Genomic DNA, 18,219 nt, shown 5'->3' on the forward strand with positions numbered 1-18,219 from the left:
TATCACAATAGAAATATTCTATTCAATTAAGGCCAGTTCTTCAGCCATTAATGAATCAAATGACGAGCCAACGACTTCACATTTTACTTATTTATTTAAAGTTTAATATATATTGATATGTTATAGACTATCAATATATATTATTGATAGTATAGCTTAATATAGAGCGTTGAGCTATATACGTGGTGCGATTATTTCATGATAAATGATCAATTAAATCAAACTGTTCTTAAAACACAGAAAATCAAAAATAAACAATATTAAAATTAAAAATATTTTTTAATCTTTACATTTTTGATGCTGAGGCGTCAATAAACGTAGAAATATCCCCAAATAAATAAAAGTATTTCTGTTTATTTCACTTCAAACTACAAACGCACATCCTGCTGAATGAACGCGTTCCCAAGGCAACGCAAACAGGAAGTTGAGGAAGCTCTGAGGGGAGCGAAGAAGACAGCTGTGTTAAACGGACACAAGTGGCCGCTCGCTTTTCCGTGTCTCGTCTCCGAGATGTTAGAGTAACGTCCCCGCCGTGACTCCACGATGTCCGCATCAACGAGGGCCAGTTCAGCGCCGAGTTTGTCGACGCCGGAGCGGACACCGGACACCGCAGGTGACGCTAACGGGCACACTGCCGGTGAACGGGATTAGCTTATCGTGACAGTAGCTACTGCCCACGTAACACCGTCATGAATAAGAAACAACACGTAGGATCAGCCACACACAGTGTTGGTCAAGTTACTTCAAAATAGTAATTAGTTACCAATTAATGATTACCTATTTTCAAGAGTAATTAGTTACTTTATGTCTTAGCTACTATTTAAAAACATGAGACACAACCCGGATACGTCATAAAGCAGACCTTTCAGCTCCATCTTCTGAAACGGAATCAAATGAAAAAGCTTCTTTTTAAAAGCAAAATGAAATAATATAATATTTATATATTTATTTTATAAATATAATAATATAATTCATAATACGCGACAGTCTTTGACATGAAGAAATTTCATTAACATTTAAATCTATTTCCTGCATATTCCAGCACATAAAATAATGTTTTGTGTTTACACTCTTTCAAATAGATGCAAGTAAATCAGCCAAAATAAATCTCAGATTCAGCAGCACTGAGTCCTGTCGGGTGGAGGTTTGTCCACAGCGGTGATGTCAGTGGGAGGATCCGGGGGTTTCTCGTGAATGTCACGTTCCCGTGGCAGCGTGCTCGCTGCTCGCTCAGAGCTGAAGTTTAATTTATGGCTGTAGAAAGAAGTTTTCTTCCCAGCAGAGTGAACAGCGGATACTAATGTGTTTGTCACTTTTTACAGAATCAAACTTAAAGTAATGTGATTACTTTCATGCTTTAAACGCTGCATGGTTGCACTCTCTCTGCACGATTATCCATTGTTGATCTGCACACGTCTGTCGCTGCCACGAACGTCGCACGCTCGTACGTCGTCATGAGACGCTCACAAACAACATCATGGTTTAGTAACGCAGCATGCTTACAGGAAAGTAACAGTAATCTAATTACTTTTTGCAACAGTAATCCCTTACTTTACTAGTTGCTTGAAAAAGTAATCAGATTACGTGTTACTGTCCATCTCTGGTCGCACACAATCCCTTCGTCTTGGAGCTGTCTGCAGGCCAGCACCACCGTTTGTAATAATAAATACATGTCAGTACTTTTATTCATGCTTTATTTTTTTAACCTTTAGTGTGACTAACATGTGACACCAACGCTAACGATGGTGCTAAGGTTTGTGATACTTTATATTTTACTTTATTTTATTACTGGTGTCATTATTGTGGAGTGAAGAGAGGCAGGACCCAAAACGCAGGAATACAAACTAACAAAAGCTAAACAGGGAGGAAACAAGTATAAAGAAACTAAAGACCTGACACACGGAACATGGGAAATGTCACGGATGATGTGGCAACAAACAGAGGAAGACGAAGGGCTTAAATACGCAGAGAGATAATGAGGGGATGAGACACAGGAGGAGACACAGCACACGAGACTGTCAAAGTAAAACAGGAAGCAGGACGCACTCACAAAGACACGGACTTGACTGACTGGGGAGACACGGGGAACATGGAGCACAAGAAGAGCACAGAAACCAAGACAGTGAAAATGATCAATAATAATGAAATCAAAGACTATTAATAATTCAACACTGGGTCACAGACTCAGGACCAGTTATGTTCCCTAACGGCTCGTCTCTCCCAGTATAACTATAACAGTGCAGATGTGCACAACATTTAATGAGCCGATGCATTTATTACCAAGTTTCATAAAATTTAACTTGTTAGTTTTTTGCAAATTCTGTCTGCCGACATTAAATAAATGGCTTTGATCACACACTGCAGGATTAAAGTGCAGGTAGCTGATACGTGCTGTGGCTTCAGTCACTCCTTGCTTCTTTATATTTTGCTACCAAAGAGCCAGACTTTCTTGTAATTATTTAAGGTGGAATTGAGCGATAGTTCTCCAACTTTTTGAAGGTCTTTACTGAACACGAGGAATATGGAGGGAAGGGTGGATGTCAACAAATGGCTGAGGCCAAAATAGTGGAGTGAAAATTAGTGGAGAAGATCTAGAGGGGTGTTTTGTGTTTTTGGTCCTTTTATTCTTGTTTATTTCATCATGTTCTCTGTGTGTCTTTTATTTCCTAGTTTAATCTGATTATACTTCTAACTTTATTTAGTGCTTCTAGTTTTGCTTGTCTGAGTATTTGGTCCTGTTCATGTTTGGTCTCGTCTGTGTGTTTCCTCCCCAGCATTTCCTGCTTTGTCTTCATGTTTGTCTAGTTGCCTGGTTTCTGCAGTCTGTGTGTTCCCATTACTTCCTGTTTTACTTTGGTAGTCTCCTGTCTGTGTACACCATGTTCTGTTTTGCTTCTCTTACTTTGAAGGCACCCCATCTCCTGTGTTAGTCCCAGCTGTGTTTCCTGTTCCCTTGTCACTCCTCGTGTATGTAAGCCTGTTTTCTTCTGTCCAGCGCTGCGTTTTTCTGCTTTTCCTAGCGTTCAGCAATAAAGCTGTTTTCGAGTCTGCATTTTGGCTCCTTCGTTCCTCCTGCCTGCAGCACACAGGACACGACAGTTTTGTGAATTCAGATTTGAAACGTTTTATTCAAACTTCATCAGTATGTACAGAGGAGGTCAGCGGAGATGCACAGCAGTGTCTACATCCATCTGTAAAACACGGTGGAGCTCGTGGTGATGGTGCAGTGGCTGAATCGTCGGTCGTGTCGACACTGATGGAGTTATCTGTGCAACAACGTGCTCTCAGAGTTTGATCCACCGTGTAACACAGTGTGCATCTGATTGGCAACAGCTTCGTTTTTCAGCATGACAGTGATTCTGTGTATTTTTGCACATTTCTGTAAATAACTAAACTTATTCTTCCAGCAAAATATCAGGAAATTAGGGGACTAAAGACTTCTGCACAGTACTTGTTGTTTTAAACTTTTTTTACCCAAAGCTGATGTCTCCTTGTTCTTTGTGCGCGATGCGAGAAAATCCAGAACCTTTATTATGCACGTAGACATTTAACAGTGAAACCTAATGTCCAATAAAATCAGGTCAGATGGGTTTTGATCTTTCTCAGTGGCAGAGCTGGATTTTCAGGTCCCAGTGGAGAGCACCAAGACGCAGCCCGCCGTCACAGGGCAGATCGTCCCACACGAACTTCTGCTCAGTCTAACCTCCACTGTGTGCAAGAGGAGCACACCGGGGCAATCCGCACACGACCGACACTGCGAGGTAGCGTCAAACCCTCTTTTACGTCTACATGACCACAGCTGATATAAAACAACCTGGACTGACTTTGTATGTAGAGCCATGGAATCAGGCGCCCTGATGCAGTCTGGCATCATCCGCTCGGACGCAAGAAATACAAACACTTCCTGGAGCAGCCGACATCCCTGACAGGAGCCGGCAGGTCAGTCGGGTTTCTACAAACGTGGAGCTGATGATGATGTTTTATTAGTGCTCAGTTTCTCATCCACATATATTTACTCCTTTCTTTGTGGATGGTGTCCTTACAGGGATATTTCTTTCCTGTGTGACGCCATGGTAACCAGAAAGAAGACGACGCTCCTCCCACCAGTTAGTGAAAAGCAGGCGCAGGTGAGCCGCTGCTGTCCACGTGAGCGCGTGCACATGTGCACACGTGAGGCGATGATCGCGGACGCTTTGTCTTTCAGAACTTGTGCGTCTCCGACAGTTTTATCCCAGAAGAGTTTCACATGGTGAAAAGTAAAGGAATCCGGAGCCTCGAGTTCTACGAGGAGTGAGCTTCCCTGTGTTCAGTCTGTGTCGATTATCTCCGTGCATCTGATGCTGCGATCGTGTTTAATGCACAACTTTAACCCGTCTCTTCCACAGCGCGTTCACAGTGCAGCTGAGGGATGACGAGCAGAGGCTGCGGGTCCTCCCTTCACTGTGAGCTCACATATGAATTCCTCTCACTCATAATTAACCTTAAGTGATGTAGTAGAAGAAGTTGACCTGCTGTGTGCCTTTAAGTAGGCGGTGCTTGGCAAGACCGGGGTTAAGGGAGCGTTTAAATGTGTAATATTACACATTTCTGTGTATTTTTGTGTCCAGGAGGCCCAGTGGCAGGCTGGAGGCGGTCCAGCTGATGGGGATGATGGACGACATGCTGGAGAAGGCTGGAGTGGATGAGCAGAGCGAGGAGCTGGCTGAGCTTTCACAAGTAGGCAGGCAGAGAAACATATGTAGTCACGCAGCCTTTACGTGGAAAAATGGACCAAACCTCGGAAAATATCAGCCTGCAGCTGCAAATCTGCACATTTACAACCCACCTTCACCTCGGGTGTCGCGTCTGACGTCTGCTCTGCTCTAAATCTTTCTGTGTCCTCCTGCCGACTGATCTTTTGCTAACATCGCCACCATAAGTGTAATAGATTTAGAGATTTGAGTGTAAAACACAGAAAAGTCAGAATTTGTGGTGCTGCTTGAATATCCGATCGTGTAGAGTGTGAGAAGCCACACAATGACTTGTCTTCCAGCTGGAGGGTCTGCTCAAGCTCGTGAAGGTCGAGCAAAATATCTACAACATCGTCTTCCACGAACTGATCAGGCAGGTGAGCGTGGGCTGTGCCGAGAGAGGACAGCTGCTCGCCAAACTCAGGTTAGCGGCGCACACGTCAGAGGAAAGGGCGTGAGCGTAACGAGGCTTAAAAGCAAAATATGAATGAGACACGAGTCTGCAGTGTTAAATGTAAAAACTGAAATCTTGGTCCAGTAATGAGAGTCTGTCTTTGTTCAGACAGCGCTACCAGTCGCTGCTGGATCGAGTCCCGCGGCGCCTGAAGGCTCTGCACACTGAGGTGGTGGCGCAGCGGGCTCTGGATCGCCGGCTCACAGAGGAGATCCACCACATCAAGTTAACCATTCAGCAGCTTAGCATGTACGTACGATCAGACTGGTGATCGTGAGTAATATTACCACGTGCTGCTCCAGAACAAACAAAATATGTCGGACGTTTGATGTTAACGTGCTGATTACAGATGTGCGGATATGAAAATGTGTGTGTATTCATTCCTACCTGTGTGTGTCTGCGTTGTCTTCATAGGGAACTTTCTAAAATCCGGGATCACGATGCTTTTGTTTCCCACCAGGCGGAGCACGCTCACTGGCAGCTAGCCGAGGCACTCAAACAGACTCGCACCGACTCAAAGTTAGTCCACTGCAGACGCAGAGATCATTTCAAATCCTGAGTTATGAACCTTGTTTTAATGATGATGGATGGTCAACGATTTTTATATATATATATATGTGTATATGTATGCTCTTTACAGTGTGGTCCAGGCTTACCATGAGCTGTATGAGCTTCAGAGAGCTCGTCTGGAAGCTCAGCTGATCCACATGACTGAAGACAGAGACTGCTGGAGCCAGTTTACCCTCTGCCTCGCCCTGAAGGTGTGTGAGGTGTCTTTGATTCGACCTGGTCTTACTTTCATTTTAGAGAGCGAAAGATGACGGTTGCACCAACTCTATGGTCAGCTCTGTGTGGAGCTCCAAGGCTAACAAAAGAGGAAGTGAATTAAAGGACACAACATGCTCAGTGTAGCTTTCCCCTCAGCATTTCATCCATAGTAATACTTATACCAGTATATCAACCAATATGTCCCAACCACACAAGCTATATATATAGATATATATATATGGATTTACAAAACCTGATTGATTTTTTTTAAAAGTAATGAATAGATGCTTCAGCCATCCACCCTTTGGAGCTTCCAAAGGGTGGATGGCCTCGCCTTAGAGATAGGGTGAGAAGTTCAGCATCTAGGAGGGGCTCAGAGTAGAGCTGCTGCTCCTCCACATCGAAAGGAGCCAGCTGAGGTGGTTCGGGCATCTGACAAGGATGCCCCCTGGGCGCCTCCTGGGTGAGGTGTTCCTAGGATGTCCCACTGGGAGGAGGCCCCGGGGCAACGCCCCCGACAAGCTGGAGGAGGTGGCTGGGGAGAGGGCGGTCTGGGCTTCTCTGCTTAGGCTGCTGCCCCCGCGACCCGGCCCCGGATAAGCAGAAGAAGAAGGATGGATGGGAGAAACTGCTGTACAGTGTTATTGGTGGTGGTGTTGCACAATTTATCCATCAGAGGGCATTTTGCAGCTGTTCGCAGCACTGGTTTGGAAACAACAACCAGCTGATCATAGAAGTCGAGTAGAACGTAAACGTATTGTAGCGGCGGCACTCCGTCTCTATTTCACTCTTCTGTACCACCTTTAGGAGTCAGTCCGGCAACATGCATTCGAAACGCGAGCAAGTCCAGGTACTTTTCTTGCAAAAAGATGTTTATTGAAACTTTTAATTTACATGGCAAGACTCGGTCAAAAAACTGTTGCTTCCAGCTTATCTGACGCCCCAACTACGTAACTACAGTGTGCCGGAAGCCCAAAATACTAAGAAGCGCATTAGAATGTCTATATTCTATACCTTTAACAAAACAGTGTTTTGAAATCAACTAGAAATTATATTCTTAACATCAAACATGTGTATTTCTCCTCTAATCATTTTACCAGTACCAATAAAATTAACATTTAATTGGCTCTTACACGTATATTCCAAGACTTCAGATGATTTTGTAACTTTGCTGTCATATTATCTTAGCAAGGACTCATAAATAACTACACGTAACAAACGCAATGAAAATCTGTTTGTTTCATGTGTCTGAAAGTAAAATCTCCAAATATCGGTCTAAACGTTGTTTATCACTCAGACTCTAATATTTAAAGTGCTCAGATTAAATTTTCTGCTCAGCAGTAATATGAAGCTTTTTATTTCTGTCAGGTGATCAGTGTGAAGAAGCTGCATCTGGTTAGTCAGCTGCATATCAGTGAGCAGAGCTGGTTCAAGACCGCAGAGCACTGCATCCTGTTCCTCACATCTAAGGTAAAAAGGTGAATCTTTATTTCTATAAGTAGCCCTGCTGGTTCAGTTAGACTGTAACAGCGACCCTCCTGCTGCAGGACACAGAGTGCATTAACATCATCATGGAGAGCACAGACTACTGGAGGAAGCAGCTGGCTGCTTTCATGTCCCAGCTGAAGCAGACTGAACATGCCCACTGTGCACAGATCAGTGCCATCCAGCAAGGCATCAACAAGTGGCTTTCCTTCTGCTCCTCACATAATAAGTAAGGACAGTTAACCCCCCCTGGAACTTTCACTGACACCTTACAGTCACTGTGTGATTCTCCAACGCTACGTTTCCTCCTTTCTCAAGGCTTCCTGAACCCAAATATGACAAAACATCAGTAGAAGAGATTCATGCCGATTTGCAGCGGTGGTCAAATGTAAGGCTTGTGTGTCTCACCTTTGTCATAGTTTTTTAATTGGAGATGAACAAACCAGAGTCGTCTGCACAGGTGTTTGTGAGCGGTAACGTAGAGGCGATGACGCCACATGATTAAACACCGGGAAACATTTGTTTTGTCTAGATGTTAGCACTGCTGTGTGAACACTACCAAGGCGAGAAACAGCTGAACTGCCAGCAGACACTTAGTGAACTTGGTAATATCCAGGAAAGATGGCTGAATATGAGCCTGCAGCTCTTTGGAAGACACCCTTCAGCTGACGGAGGACCTCCTGAAGGCCAGCACACCCAGACAGAACTGGACAACGAGCTGTGCGAGCTCCTTGGAGAGCTGGACGTTCAAGTGAATGGAGACAATGGTGAGGAAATGACACGGTTTAATAATTCTTGAAATATGGATAGACTACTGAACAATGCTGTTGCAGGGCTCCATGGAAACGTGATGTCACTGCTCGGTCTGATGGAGTCCTGGGGATCCAAACTCTCTGGGGTGATTGAAGATCCCGAAAAGATGGCGGTCTCTGATTGGTTAGAGCTGGAGAGAGCGCTGCACAACTGGAAGAGTTTGGCTGACAACGCTTTTCGGCACTTCTCCAACAAAACGGACAATAAACCGGATACTTCGTGAGTGCGGCTCCATAACATAAACTAACTTTGGGAAAGACAGTTTTTGTACTTTTGCCTTGAAAATTTACCAAACTGGTTTTTAACTCAAGCAATCAAGATGTGATTTTGCATCAACACTCTAAGAATTACAAACAGTTTTCAGAGGTGGGACCAAGTCATTGTTTTGCAAGTCTCAAGTAATGTCAGGCAAGTCAGAGTCGAGTCTCAAGTCACAAGTCTGAAACTTTGAATTTCAAGTCCTTTTGAGTCTTTAAAAGAAATGAAAAAAGAATGTTGCAGTTATGCTAAATGTAAGTATTAGACCATGTGATTTTTAAATCTCTGTTTTTCTCAACACATGATGAAATAGTGAACTTAGAAAATATACACAAATTGTGAAATTGCACGTCTATAAAATGCAGCTCAATTAAACTTCGCTCCAAGAATAATTTTCACCGACAGTTCTGAGATAAGCTGCATGTTATTCTTGGATGAGCTTGTAGGACCGGCTTTAAAATCGCATGACAAAAATATCATACACATTAAAAAAAACCTGTATCATCAACGTAGCCTGGACAACATTTGCTAGTTAGATGAAGTCATGATCTCATCGTAGCAAAAGAGAACCGACCGTTCTTTATGCAACTTCAACTGTCGGACAAAGTTGGAAGTTGTTCCCTCTGTCTGTGATTCTCGTCTTGCATGTTTTGCATGTTGCATTTCGGTTTTTTGTTGACTACTTCATAGTTTACATACCTCAAAAAAATAACATTTTTGAGCGTTTTTTCTTTTTCTTTTTAAAAAAAATCTGGTTAATTTGATTGGCTGTGCTACAGCTCACGCACACACACGTACGGAGGGTGGTTTGAATTAATGATGCACACTTTCTATATAATATGCGTGTAAAATTTTATATTTGGGGTGAAATATCAAGTCTTTTCAAGTAAACCGGTTCAAGTCCAATTTAAGTCCCAGGTCATCGGTGTAAAAGTCCAAGTCAAGTCACAGTCTTAGAACATTTTTTCAAGTCAAGTTTAAAGTCATAAAATTAATGACTCGAGTCCAAGTCATGTGACTCGAGTCCACACCTCTGGCAGTTTCACACACAGTCCCATTTTCTCAAAGTGAATTAGACAAATTAACAGAATTTTTAAAATGAGCATTTTTTTTATTCTTATATGAAAAAAACTTGCAGACTTTTTGCAGTTTGGCAGAGAGGGAAACAAATCGAACTTGTAGAAAAATTCAACCTGATGTGTTTTCGTGCTGAAATTCAAACACTTGTAGTCGTTTACGGCGGTTCTGAAATGCTTCTTTGTGCGTGTTTGTTAAAACAGCGCAGAGGCAGAAAAGCTGTTTGACAAAATCCAGGTGTTTGTAACCAACCTGTCTGACTTCACTGAGGGGGAGAACTTTAGGCTGCATGAAGAAGTGAGTACCGGGCATGCTCAGTAACACCATATTTACATATTCTGCTGTCTTTTAAGTGTATTTGTGTTAAATTGGAGCTAACACACGAGCCCCATGAACACGGTGCTCAGGCACAGCGGCTGTTTGTAGGAGACGATCTGAGTCTGGATGTTTTCTTTGCTACCAGATCAGATCTGTTCACGTGGCTCAGACTCGGTGGATGTTAGAGCTCTTACTCCTTGTGGTTCCCAACCACAGCGAGGAGGAAAACCAAGAAGAAGAACCCCACCGGTACATTCCAGAAATTTCACAGGAATCTCTGGATGAGGATGCGCAGATGCTGGCTGAGAAGCTGGATCGCTTGTCCAGCTACATCACCAGGTACCAGAAGCTGTTGTAAATATTTTATTAGTTATTTCACAGTAACTGTGTGATAAAATAAATCTAAAATAACAACACACGAACCAACTCGAGCAGGTTACGCACTTTTAAATGTTAAAGTAACTTTACATCTAAATCAAACTCATCTGAAAATGTTGTTTAGTTCGTGCAGCCTGGTCCTGGAGGAGCAGGTTCACCTGAACACGCTGTCAGCTCAGGCTCAGAATGACATCAACGAGTTCAAAAAGCTGCAGGTAAACACACCTCAGGCACACGTGCACTATCACATGTAACGTTGGGGCGGGGTCAGTAATAGTTTTGCAATGTCAACTGTGATTGGTGTCCTCAGAGGGAGTGTGGTGATTGGGTGGAGACCTGCAGGATACTGCTCACAGGTGTTAAAGGTGCTCCCGTGGAGCTGCCCGTCACGCCGCCTGGATCTGTTTCCAGCAGTGGCGTCTTGGACTGTCCAGCAGACGGTGCGGAGCCTGTGGTGAGGATTCAACTCGAATACGCACACGTTTGGTAGATTTTTTGGGATCTGTGAAGTAGTCTGACTGGAGCATCGAGGAAGGTGGTAACTGAGCTGACTCCACGGACATTTTGGAGGAGATGAGCAGTTTATTTACTGTGACCTCCATCATATGTGAAGCTTAACAAAACTCACCTTAGATTAACTTATTTAACAAAACTCTAAACCCACATGGAGTCAGTGACACGGCTCATCTCTCCTCTCTCACCTGCGTCAAGCAGAGACTGACCGAGCTGCCAATTTACCTTCAGTTAGTTTAGTGCCACCAGCTGGAGCTCAACACAAATGACTGAGAATTACACGAAGCTCCCCACATTAACACATTTACACAACTAAACGGCTCCACGTAAGAAACAAGATGCAACAAATCCCTTTGCATCCTGACACACACACAAAAAAAAAAAACCTCCTCCTGGTTTAACCTGCTGATGTCAGACATGACATCATCAGTACTTTAAAAATCAGGAAATGCTGGGCGGGTCTTTCCCACAGCTGACCTACATGAAGACTGAAAACAAAGAAACAATGTAAGTATGCACACACGAGTTAATCCTGCAACATAATAAAATATAAAGAAACATGTGAGTGTTTGCTTTCATTTGCCGGCAACATAACGCTCACACAAAGCCGGGATAGTAAAAGTGTAGCAGTGTTACTTTAGCAAATAAATATACAGAGAGAATAATAATAATGTTCTTCATGTGCAAAAAAGGTATTTTTAGCATTTTATTATTTTATTATAGTCAAGATCTAATGTTCACATCTGTGTGTGTGAGTGTGTGCGTCCTTATAGGGACAAAATCGCGGTCCCCACGAGTTTGAAAGCATTTTTCAGACTCAAAATGTGGTTTTAGTGTCAGTGTTCGGGGTTAAGCATTCATTCTTATTTGCTGACAAAAAGACATTTCAGACAAAGAAAATTTCTTGGCTGCTGAAAGACACAAAACAAGAGTTTTGTCAACAGGAGCGTTAATAGCAAGATTATGGAGCTTTGTGTGACACAAAATGAGTGAATTAAATTGACACTTGTGGAATTTAAGGAGTTTTACGAACCTTTAACCTACTAAGACCCGAACTCTTCCACGACATGGATTTTTAATTTCTCTTTGATATTTGGTCATATTGGGACCTGATGAATGTAAAAACAAAGAATTACCAGATTTTTTTTTTTAACCTTTTTTTTTAAAAAAAGAAAAATGAGAGACACATATGAGGATTCATTTAAAATTTCGATAGAACAGTAGCAGTATAATGTCCTCGTAAGTGGATATCAGGCCCATGTAGAGCAAAATTGAGTATTTTGGTCTAAATAACCCAAAATGTGACGTCCACATATGTGGACGCAGGTCCTAGGAGGTTATAATTGAATCGTGTTAAGCAGGACGACTAAAAATGTTGTTTTTGTCCTGTAGGGGGAGCAAACAGTTTGTGAGAGCCCTCTGCTGAATCTGATCAATTATGATGGAAACGTTGCACAAAGGAAGCTTGGAGCGTGCAGTGTCCAGCTAGAAAGGGTCAGACAATTGAAGTATACATTTTTATGTTGTTGTCAGTTTGCATTGAGCTGAACAGTCCGTGTGTCTGTACCTGTAACCACCTCTGTGTCTGTCAGACGGGCGAGCTGGTCGTGTCTCCAGTGACAGACGATAACCAGAAAGCTTTCAAGGATCTGACCACAGTAGGATTACTGCAGCAAGAACTGCAGTGAGTGCATTTTCTAAATAATGTTTGGATGAATTATGTTTCATGGATATTCCTGAAAATATGCCTTTAGTCTTCTTCATTGTAACCTCTCTGCTGTTTTCATATGAGTGCACACGATACTCTGTAAAAGTCCAGGAATCCCACACAACTATTCCTGAACTGCTCAGAAATGAAAAGAAAGCTTCCCCGAGAGAGTTCAGGCCCTGTTGAAGTATAAAGTATCTGCTTAAACAAAATTATAAGAATAATTATAAAAATCTGGCTCCTTGGGGTGCCTCAAGACCTCTGCCCAATACTGTATCTTTTTACACAATTTTTTGAAAGCACTACTTTAAACTATTGCTATAAACTATAAAACATCCATCCGTCTACACATGCATGCATCCATCGGCTTACTTTCCCTCTTTAGTGATTCTGAGGTGCGAGCGCAGATTGCGGAGAAGCGAGCCCTCGAAGCCGAGGAGGCTCTGCAGGAAGCACTGAAGAAGATTAAAGACCTGGAGAGACAACTGCAGGGTCGCCCCAGCGTGGAGCCCCCCAGTACCGAAGGTGCAGATTAATCAGCTGATAAAAAGAGACAGTGACACAGCACATACGCATCGAGGTGGTTCATGTCTTTACTGGTTTATGTTTCAGAAAAAAAGAAAACGCCGCCACCTTCACCGCAGCCAGAAACGACACCGACTCCTCGGAAGAAAACGGCAACCGCGGTCAAACCGACGAGCAGCAGCAGAAAGACCAAGAAATGATGATCAGACGTCTCTGTTTATTTTAACCAGTGTTAAACACTTTTTTGGTTTACATGTGAACAGGAGGGAAGTTTAACAGACACATAAAAACATCACTGACCATCGATGGTGCCCAGTTTTTGAGTATTTATTCCCAGGCTGACGATCCTGTCCAACCCCAGGCCTCGAGGGCCGGTGTCCTGCAGGGTTTAGATGTGTCCTTGATCCAACACAGCTGATTTAAACGACTAAATTACCTCAACATGTGTTGCTGGCTGTATCCCAATTCAGGGTCTGCAGCCTCAACGATCCTCAAGGGCCGCGTACTCAAAGACCGCTAAGGCCGGAAGTGCGAGGCTTGTGAAATGGGACGGTGTAGCCTCCGTTGCGCTGCCCAGGTTGCCTAGCAACCATGATACTAACAGCTGGAAACGTTTCATACAGCTTTGTTTGACAGAAATGAAGGAGAACATCTTTTGTTTGTTTGTTTGTTTCTACATGAGCTTTGATCATTCTCTGATTAAGCTCAGCTATTGAACGGCGTATATTTTAAAGTAAAGGCTTTAAAACCAAGTTAGTACAAACGTCACTAATGTCACATGACTTTGCCGACATGTGACCAACAGGAATGTTTTAATGTTCTTCGTTATTAAACATTTGCACATAAATAAGTGACATCATATTCAGTACTTACTTAAAGTTTACCCTTCGGGCGCTCCTCATCTGCTGTTTCTTTCGGCAAAATTATCCACACCCACCGTCGCGCTATGCATTCTGGGATCTGTTGGGCCACGAAGTCTACACCGCCACGTCCTTAAAATTCAGGGAAATGAAGGACGCATTTGAGGGCCGCATTTCGAGCAGCCTTTGAATTGGGACAGCCTTCGTCGTGTCGCGGTGACGTAATCGGCCTTAAAATGCGGCCTTTAAGGCTGCAGACCCTGAACTGGGACACAGACGAAATTCTCCAGAGGCCTGGTGATGAACTCATCCTGTGATTCAGGTGTGTTGGCCCAGGTTGAGATCTAAAACCTGCAGGACACCGGCCCTCGAGGCCCCGAGTTGGACACCTCTGGACTACATGAAGAAGACGAATAGCACTTGAGCATGATGTCATTTAGAGGCTTGCTGTGGCTTAGTTTAATCCTATGATGTGTGTTTCAAGTGTGGATGAAGGCACATTTATTTCTGCATCCTTCTGAAAATAAAGATTTGTGTGTTTCCTGTTGCATGAAGTAACACTCCTTTGTTGCACTGACCAATCAGGCTGAACTCGGATTTGATTGCACATTTTACAGTTTGATTATTTACAGTTAACAAGACATTAAAGAACACATCTGAGGTTCCTTTATGTTGTGTTTGCCTTTCTTTTCTACACATAATCACCAGTTTAAATACAGCAGAAACTCTAAAGTCAGTAGTGTGAAGAGTTCACCTGAGTTTAACATGAATAAAGCTTCACATCATTGGCGAGTCTGTGTCTGGCTCCTCAGGTGACACCCCGCCGTCCCCCTCCACGCATGGGGGAGGAGGGGGAGGTAGGGGTGACACGTCGGAGTTGAGGCTCGGAGGGAAAGGCAGGACCAAGGCAGGTTGAAGGTGACGGAGGGAAGCCCGAAATCCATCCCAGGCAGCCATCTCACTTTCTGCTGCTTTCACCTGTAGAAGAGAACGGCTCGTGGATGTTTTCATCAGTAATGTTGTGGAGAGTAGAGACGGACGTTTGGAGCACACGGGTTCAAAGTTGCTGTTTTACAAATAGTGTGTAAAAACCGATGTGAGCTCTTACTTTGATCTGCTGCTGTCTCTTGGCCTCGGCAGCGGCAGCCAGGCTCTGCTGCAGCTCCACAGGAAAGCTGAGCTCGTCTCTGACAACAAGCACAACCCAGCCTGGTCAGCGTGGTCTTCCAACAACAAGTTAGTATTTCTTTAGATCCTGCCAAAATAAAGCTAAAGCTGCTTTGCTTTGACTTCCAGTTAATGAACGTCTGCAGTGAAGGAAAAAAAGATGAATTACAGAGGAAGAGAAATGTTTGGTCTTACATGTCTGCCCTCTCCACCCTGACGCCCCAGCGACAAGCGAAGGAGTCGACTGTTGCTTGTATCTGCTCCCCGATCTTCCGCCTGTGCAGCAGGACGTGGCTGAAGGTTTGCTGGGCCAGAACGTCTCTGACTGCTGCCTGGACCAGACTCTGCAGCACTGCGGTCAGACTGGAAACAGCTGAGCTGCACAGTGCCACGTTCTCTATCTGGTAATAACACACCGCGCTCAGCTCCGGCCTCACCAAGTCCTTCGTCACCACCTGCGTACAAACATATGAGAACACACGTGTCGCGATTCCAAACGGGAATATTTAAATATGCGATGCAGTGCGTGTCTGTTTCTGTACCACGTGAGGAGGAACCTTCAACATCTTCAGTCGGATGTCAACTTTGTGACACACGTCGAGAAGTGGGAGGTGGAAAAAAAGGCCTGAAGAGGAAGAAAGACACAGGGGCAGTGTTGGGAAGGTTACTTTTCAAATGTATCCCATTACAGATTACAGATTACATGCCCTAAAATGTATTCTGTAACATATTCCGTTACGTTACTCAATGAGAGTAACGTATTCTGAATACTTTGGATTACTTAATATATTATCACGCTGTTTACAACTACATGAATGTACTATTGCTGTGATTTATTACTGTTACTGAAGGTCCGCGGCTCCGAACCGTAGTAAAGGGACCTCTGGCTAATACGGTGGGTTCTGTGTCGGCTCGTAGCTGAAAACTAGCTTTACTTTGTTGTCTGGGTCAACTTTGCTAGCAGAGACAGAGAGAGGCGTTGAAAGGCTGCTCCAACAGAACTTATTGTTTCAGAGGAAAACACGAACACGGTGTACAGTCGAGTCTTAATAGTTTACTTACAGCTGGGCTCGTCAGGCTCTCTTCTTGGCTGCAGTGGTTATTATTATATTTACATGCTTCCAGCTCCCGTTTCTGCTCGATGACAGCTCGTACTTTTCCTTTTACTCCCTCCCTCGCTCACAGACACATAACGGGTATGGCAGTCCATTCTCCCTGCAGCACGGACTACACTGCCCATGATGCTACATTCTTTAGAGCTATGCCTGTAGCATTCTGCCTGTTAGCTTAGCACAACAACAAAAAGGCCTCTCTCACCCAGGAAACACACAGAGAGAGAGCGTCACCCTGTAACCATGGCGACCCTAGCTGCCGCCTGGAACAACAGAACGTAGCTGTCAAACAAAACCCAAACAGTCCTGACCCGCCACAATATGAAACAGGGAAGTACCGCCGTGTAATCCATTTATTTCAACAAAGTAACTGTATTCTAAATACCACCTTTTTAAACGGTAACTGTAACGGAATACAGTTACTCATATTATTTTATTTTAAATACGTAACGGCGGTACATGTATTCCGTTACTCCCCAACACTGCACAGGGGACGGTGGGTGTCACACTAGTGAAGCTTCTCATGAGCTGCGATTCATAACACGTTCTCGACCCTCACACAGGCTGCTGTCTGGAAGCAAATATTTCTAATCGTATCCTTCCTGGTAGCTCCTAATGAAAATCTTAGCATCCTCAGCTCCGCCTCGTGTCGTCTTGTCAGCGCCATCGTCTCACTGCGGTCTTCCAACCATTAAACTCATCACCGCCTATCCACCGCCCGCTCTCTGTCTCCATTTCTCTTCTGCACTGGTATTCATATAAATTCACTCCCTTACTACCTCCACTCCTTGCATGTTGATCTTTCCATAAATAGATAAAAATAAAGTATAAATAAAAAATAAGAATGAAATCTGGGCCAACCTGGTCCTCTGGGTTTTCCACGCAGTAGGTGACCCAGTCTGAAGATCACAGCTCTTTCGTGTTCCCTCACTACCTGTGAATCAACATGTGGTTGCTCATGTGTCAGTTTCATATTCAACACAAAGCGGTCAGCCTATCTTCTAAAGACATGTCAGATCTTTGCAGGATCAGAGGTTTAGTCCGTACTTTGACACAGAACCAGATGGAAAGAGGGAAGAAGAGGAGAACCAGAGCCAAGACAAAGACCATCAGCAGCCACTCACAGACTCCCAGCTTCTTATGCTTCAGACCTGAAAAAATCAACAGTCTTTCATGAAGACGTCTCATCACACTTTCAGATATGAAAAACATATATTTAAAAAATAAAAACACTTTGACTCACTGTCATCCTGCTCTGCTGCTTCCAGGAGCCCCACATTCTCATCCTTGACTTCATTATCTCTCACACTGTCTATATCCACCACCGTTGATTTCAACTTCACTTCTGTCTCTTGCTCCATCTTCCCCACATGCGTCCCCAGCTTCTCTTTCCTCACCGATGATGCTTCAGAGAGCTGCTCCACCTTCGGCTTCCTCCTTGGAGCCTCTGAGGCTGCCCTGACCCTCTCCTTCCTGGCCGTCATTCTGGATCTTGGTGGGTGATTGGAGGACTTCTCCATGCTGGCTGCATGCTCTGCAGAAAAATTGGAGGGATTTCTTCCTTGTTTTCTCTTTTTCCAGGTTAAAGAAAAATAAATTTTGTGATTACTGGGAGATGCTTCCCCTCTCGCTGGATGACTGATCAGCAGTACTGCTGTCTACTGTGGAGATGGGACAGAGTCTGTCCCTGTAATTAAAGCTGGGAGCGTGGGAGCACAGGACAACAGTGAGGGGTGTCCTTACCACACTCTTTTTTAAATTGTATGCCAGTAAACCTTTGCTTTGCCAGTAAGACCATCCAACTCTCCCTTTTATCTCCTTTTCCCCATAGAGGGCCCATTAAAGACAGACATAGGCTTTATTAATCCCACACTGGGGAATTTCACATGTTACAGCAGCAAGAATGAAATTAATTCGAGATAAACTACAAAGACAACAACTTGAAAAACATAAATAAGAACAAATGTTTTAGCAAAAATTCTATTCAAGTTATAAAATGATAAAACTGATCCAGCATCAAGGGTTTGACTTTTTTAAATCCACACATTATCCT

At 43.8% G+C, this 18,219-nt stretch overlaps 2 protein-coding genes across 2 annotated transcripts; one reads left to right on the forward strand and one right to left on the reverse strand.

Annotated features, from left to right (window-relative positions):
* Window positions 1-399: 399 nt before the first annotated feature.
* On the forward strand, window positions 400-13,297 carry axdnd1 (axonemal dynein light chain domain containing 1). The gene is made up of 24 exons (XM_085137062.1): window positions 400-613; window positions 3,607-3,761; window positions 3,836-3,939; window positions 4,046-4,127; window positions 4,205-4,290; window positions 4,386-4,442; window positions 4,608-4,716; window positions 5,033-5,154; window positions 5,293-5,433; window positions 5,599-5,703; window positions 5,825-5,945; window positions 7,321-7,422; window positions 7,500-7,666; window positions 7,756-7,825; window positions 7,970-8,204; window positions 8,271-8,469; window positions 9,789-9,882; window positions 10,049-10,242; window positions 10,406-10,496; window positions 10,592-10,735; window positions 12,187-12,288; window positions 12,387-12,478; window positions 12,888-13,027; window positions 13,115-13,297. Exons 1-24 carry the CDS (start codon window positions 544-546, stop codon window positions 13,225-13,227), a joined length of 2,895 nt encoding a protein of 964 aa, XP_084993188.1. The 5' UTR covers window positions 400-543; the 3' UTR covers window positions 13,228-13,297.
* An 89-nt stretch (window positions 13,298-13,386) lies between these two features.
* Window positions 13,387-18,153, reverse strand: nphs2 (NPHS2 stomatin family member, podocin). Its single transcript, XM_085137075.1, has 7 exons — window positions 17,410-18,153; window positions 17,214-17,317; window positions 17,028-17,100; window positions 15,597-15,679; window positions 15,250-15,509; window positions 14,996-15,074; window positions 13,387-14,865 (listed from the first exon to the last, which is right to left on the reverse strand). Exons 1-7 carry the CDS (start codon window positions 17,684-17,686, stop codon window positions 14,665-14,667), a joined length of 1,077 nt encoding a protein of 358 aa, XP_084993201.1. The 5' UTR covers window positions 17,687-18,153; the 3' UTR covers window positions 13,387-14,664.
* Between the last annotated feature and the right edge of the window lie 66 nt (window positions 18,154-18,219).

Source organism: Neolamprologus multifasciatus, chromosome 17 (genome assembly GCF_963576455.1).
Source record: "Neolamprologus multifasciatus chromosome 17, fNeoMul1.2, whole genome shotgun sequence".
NCBI classification, from domain to species: domain Eukaryota; kingdom Metazoa; phylum Chordata; class Actinopteri; order Cichliformes; family Cichlidae; genus Neolamprologus; species Neolamprologus multifasciatus.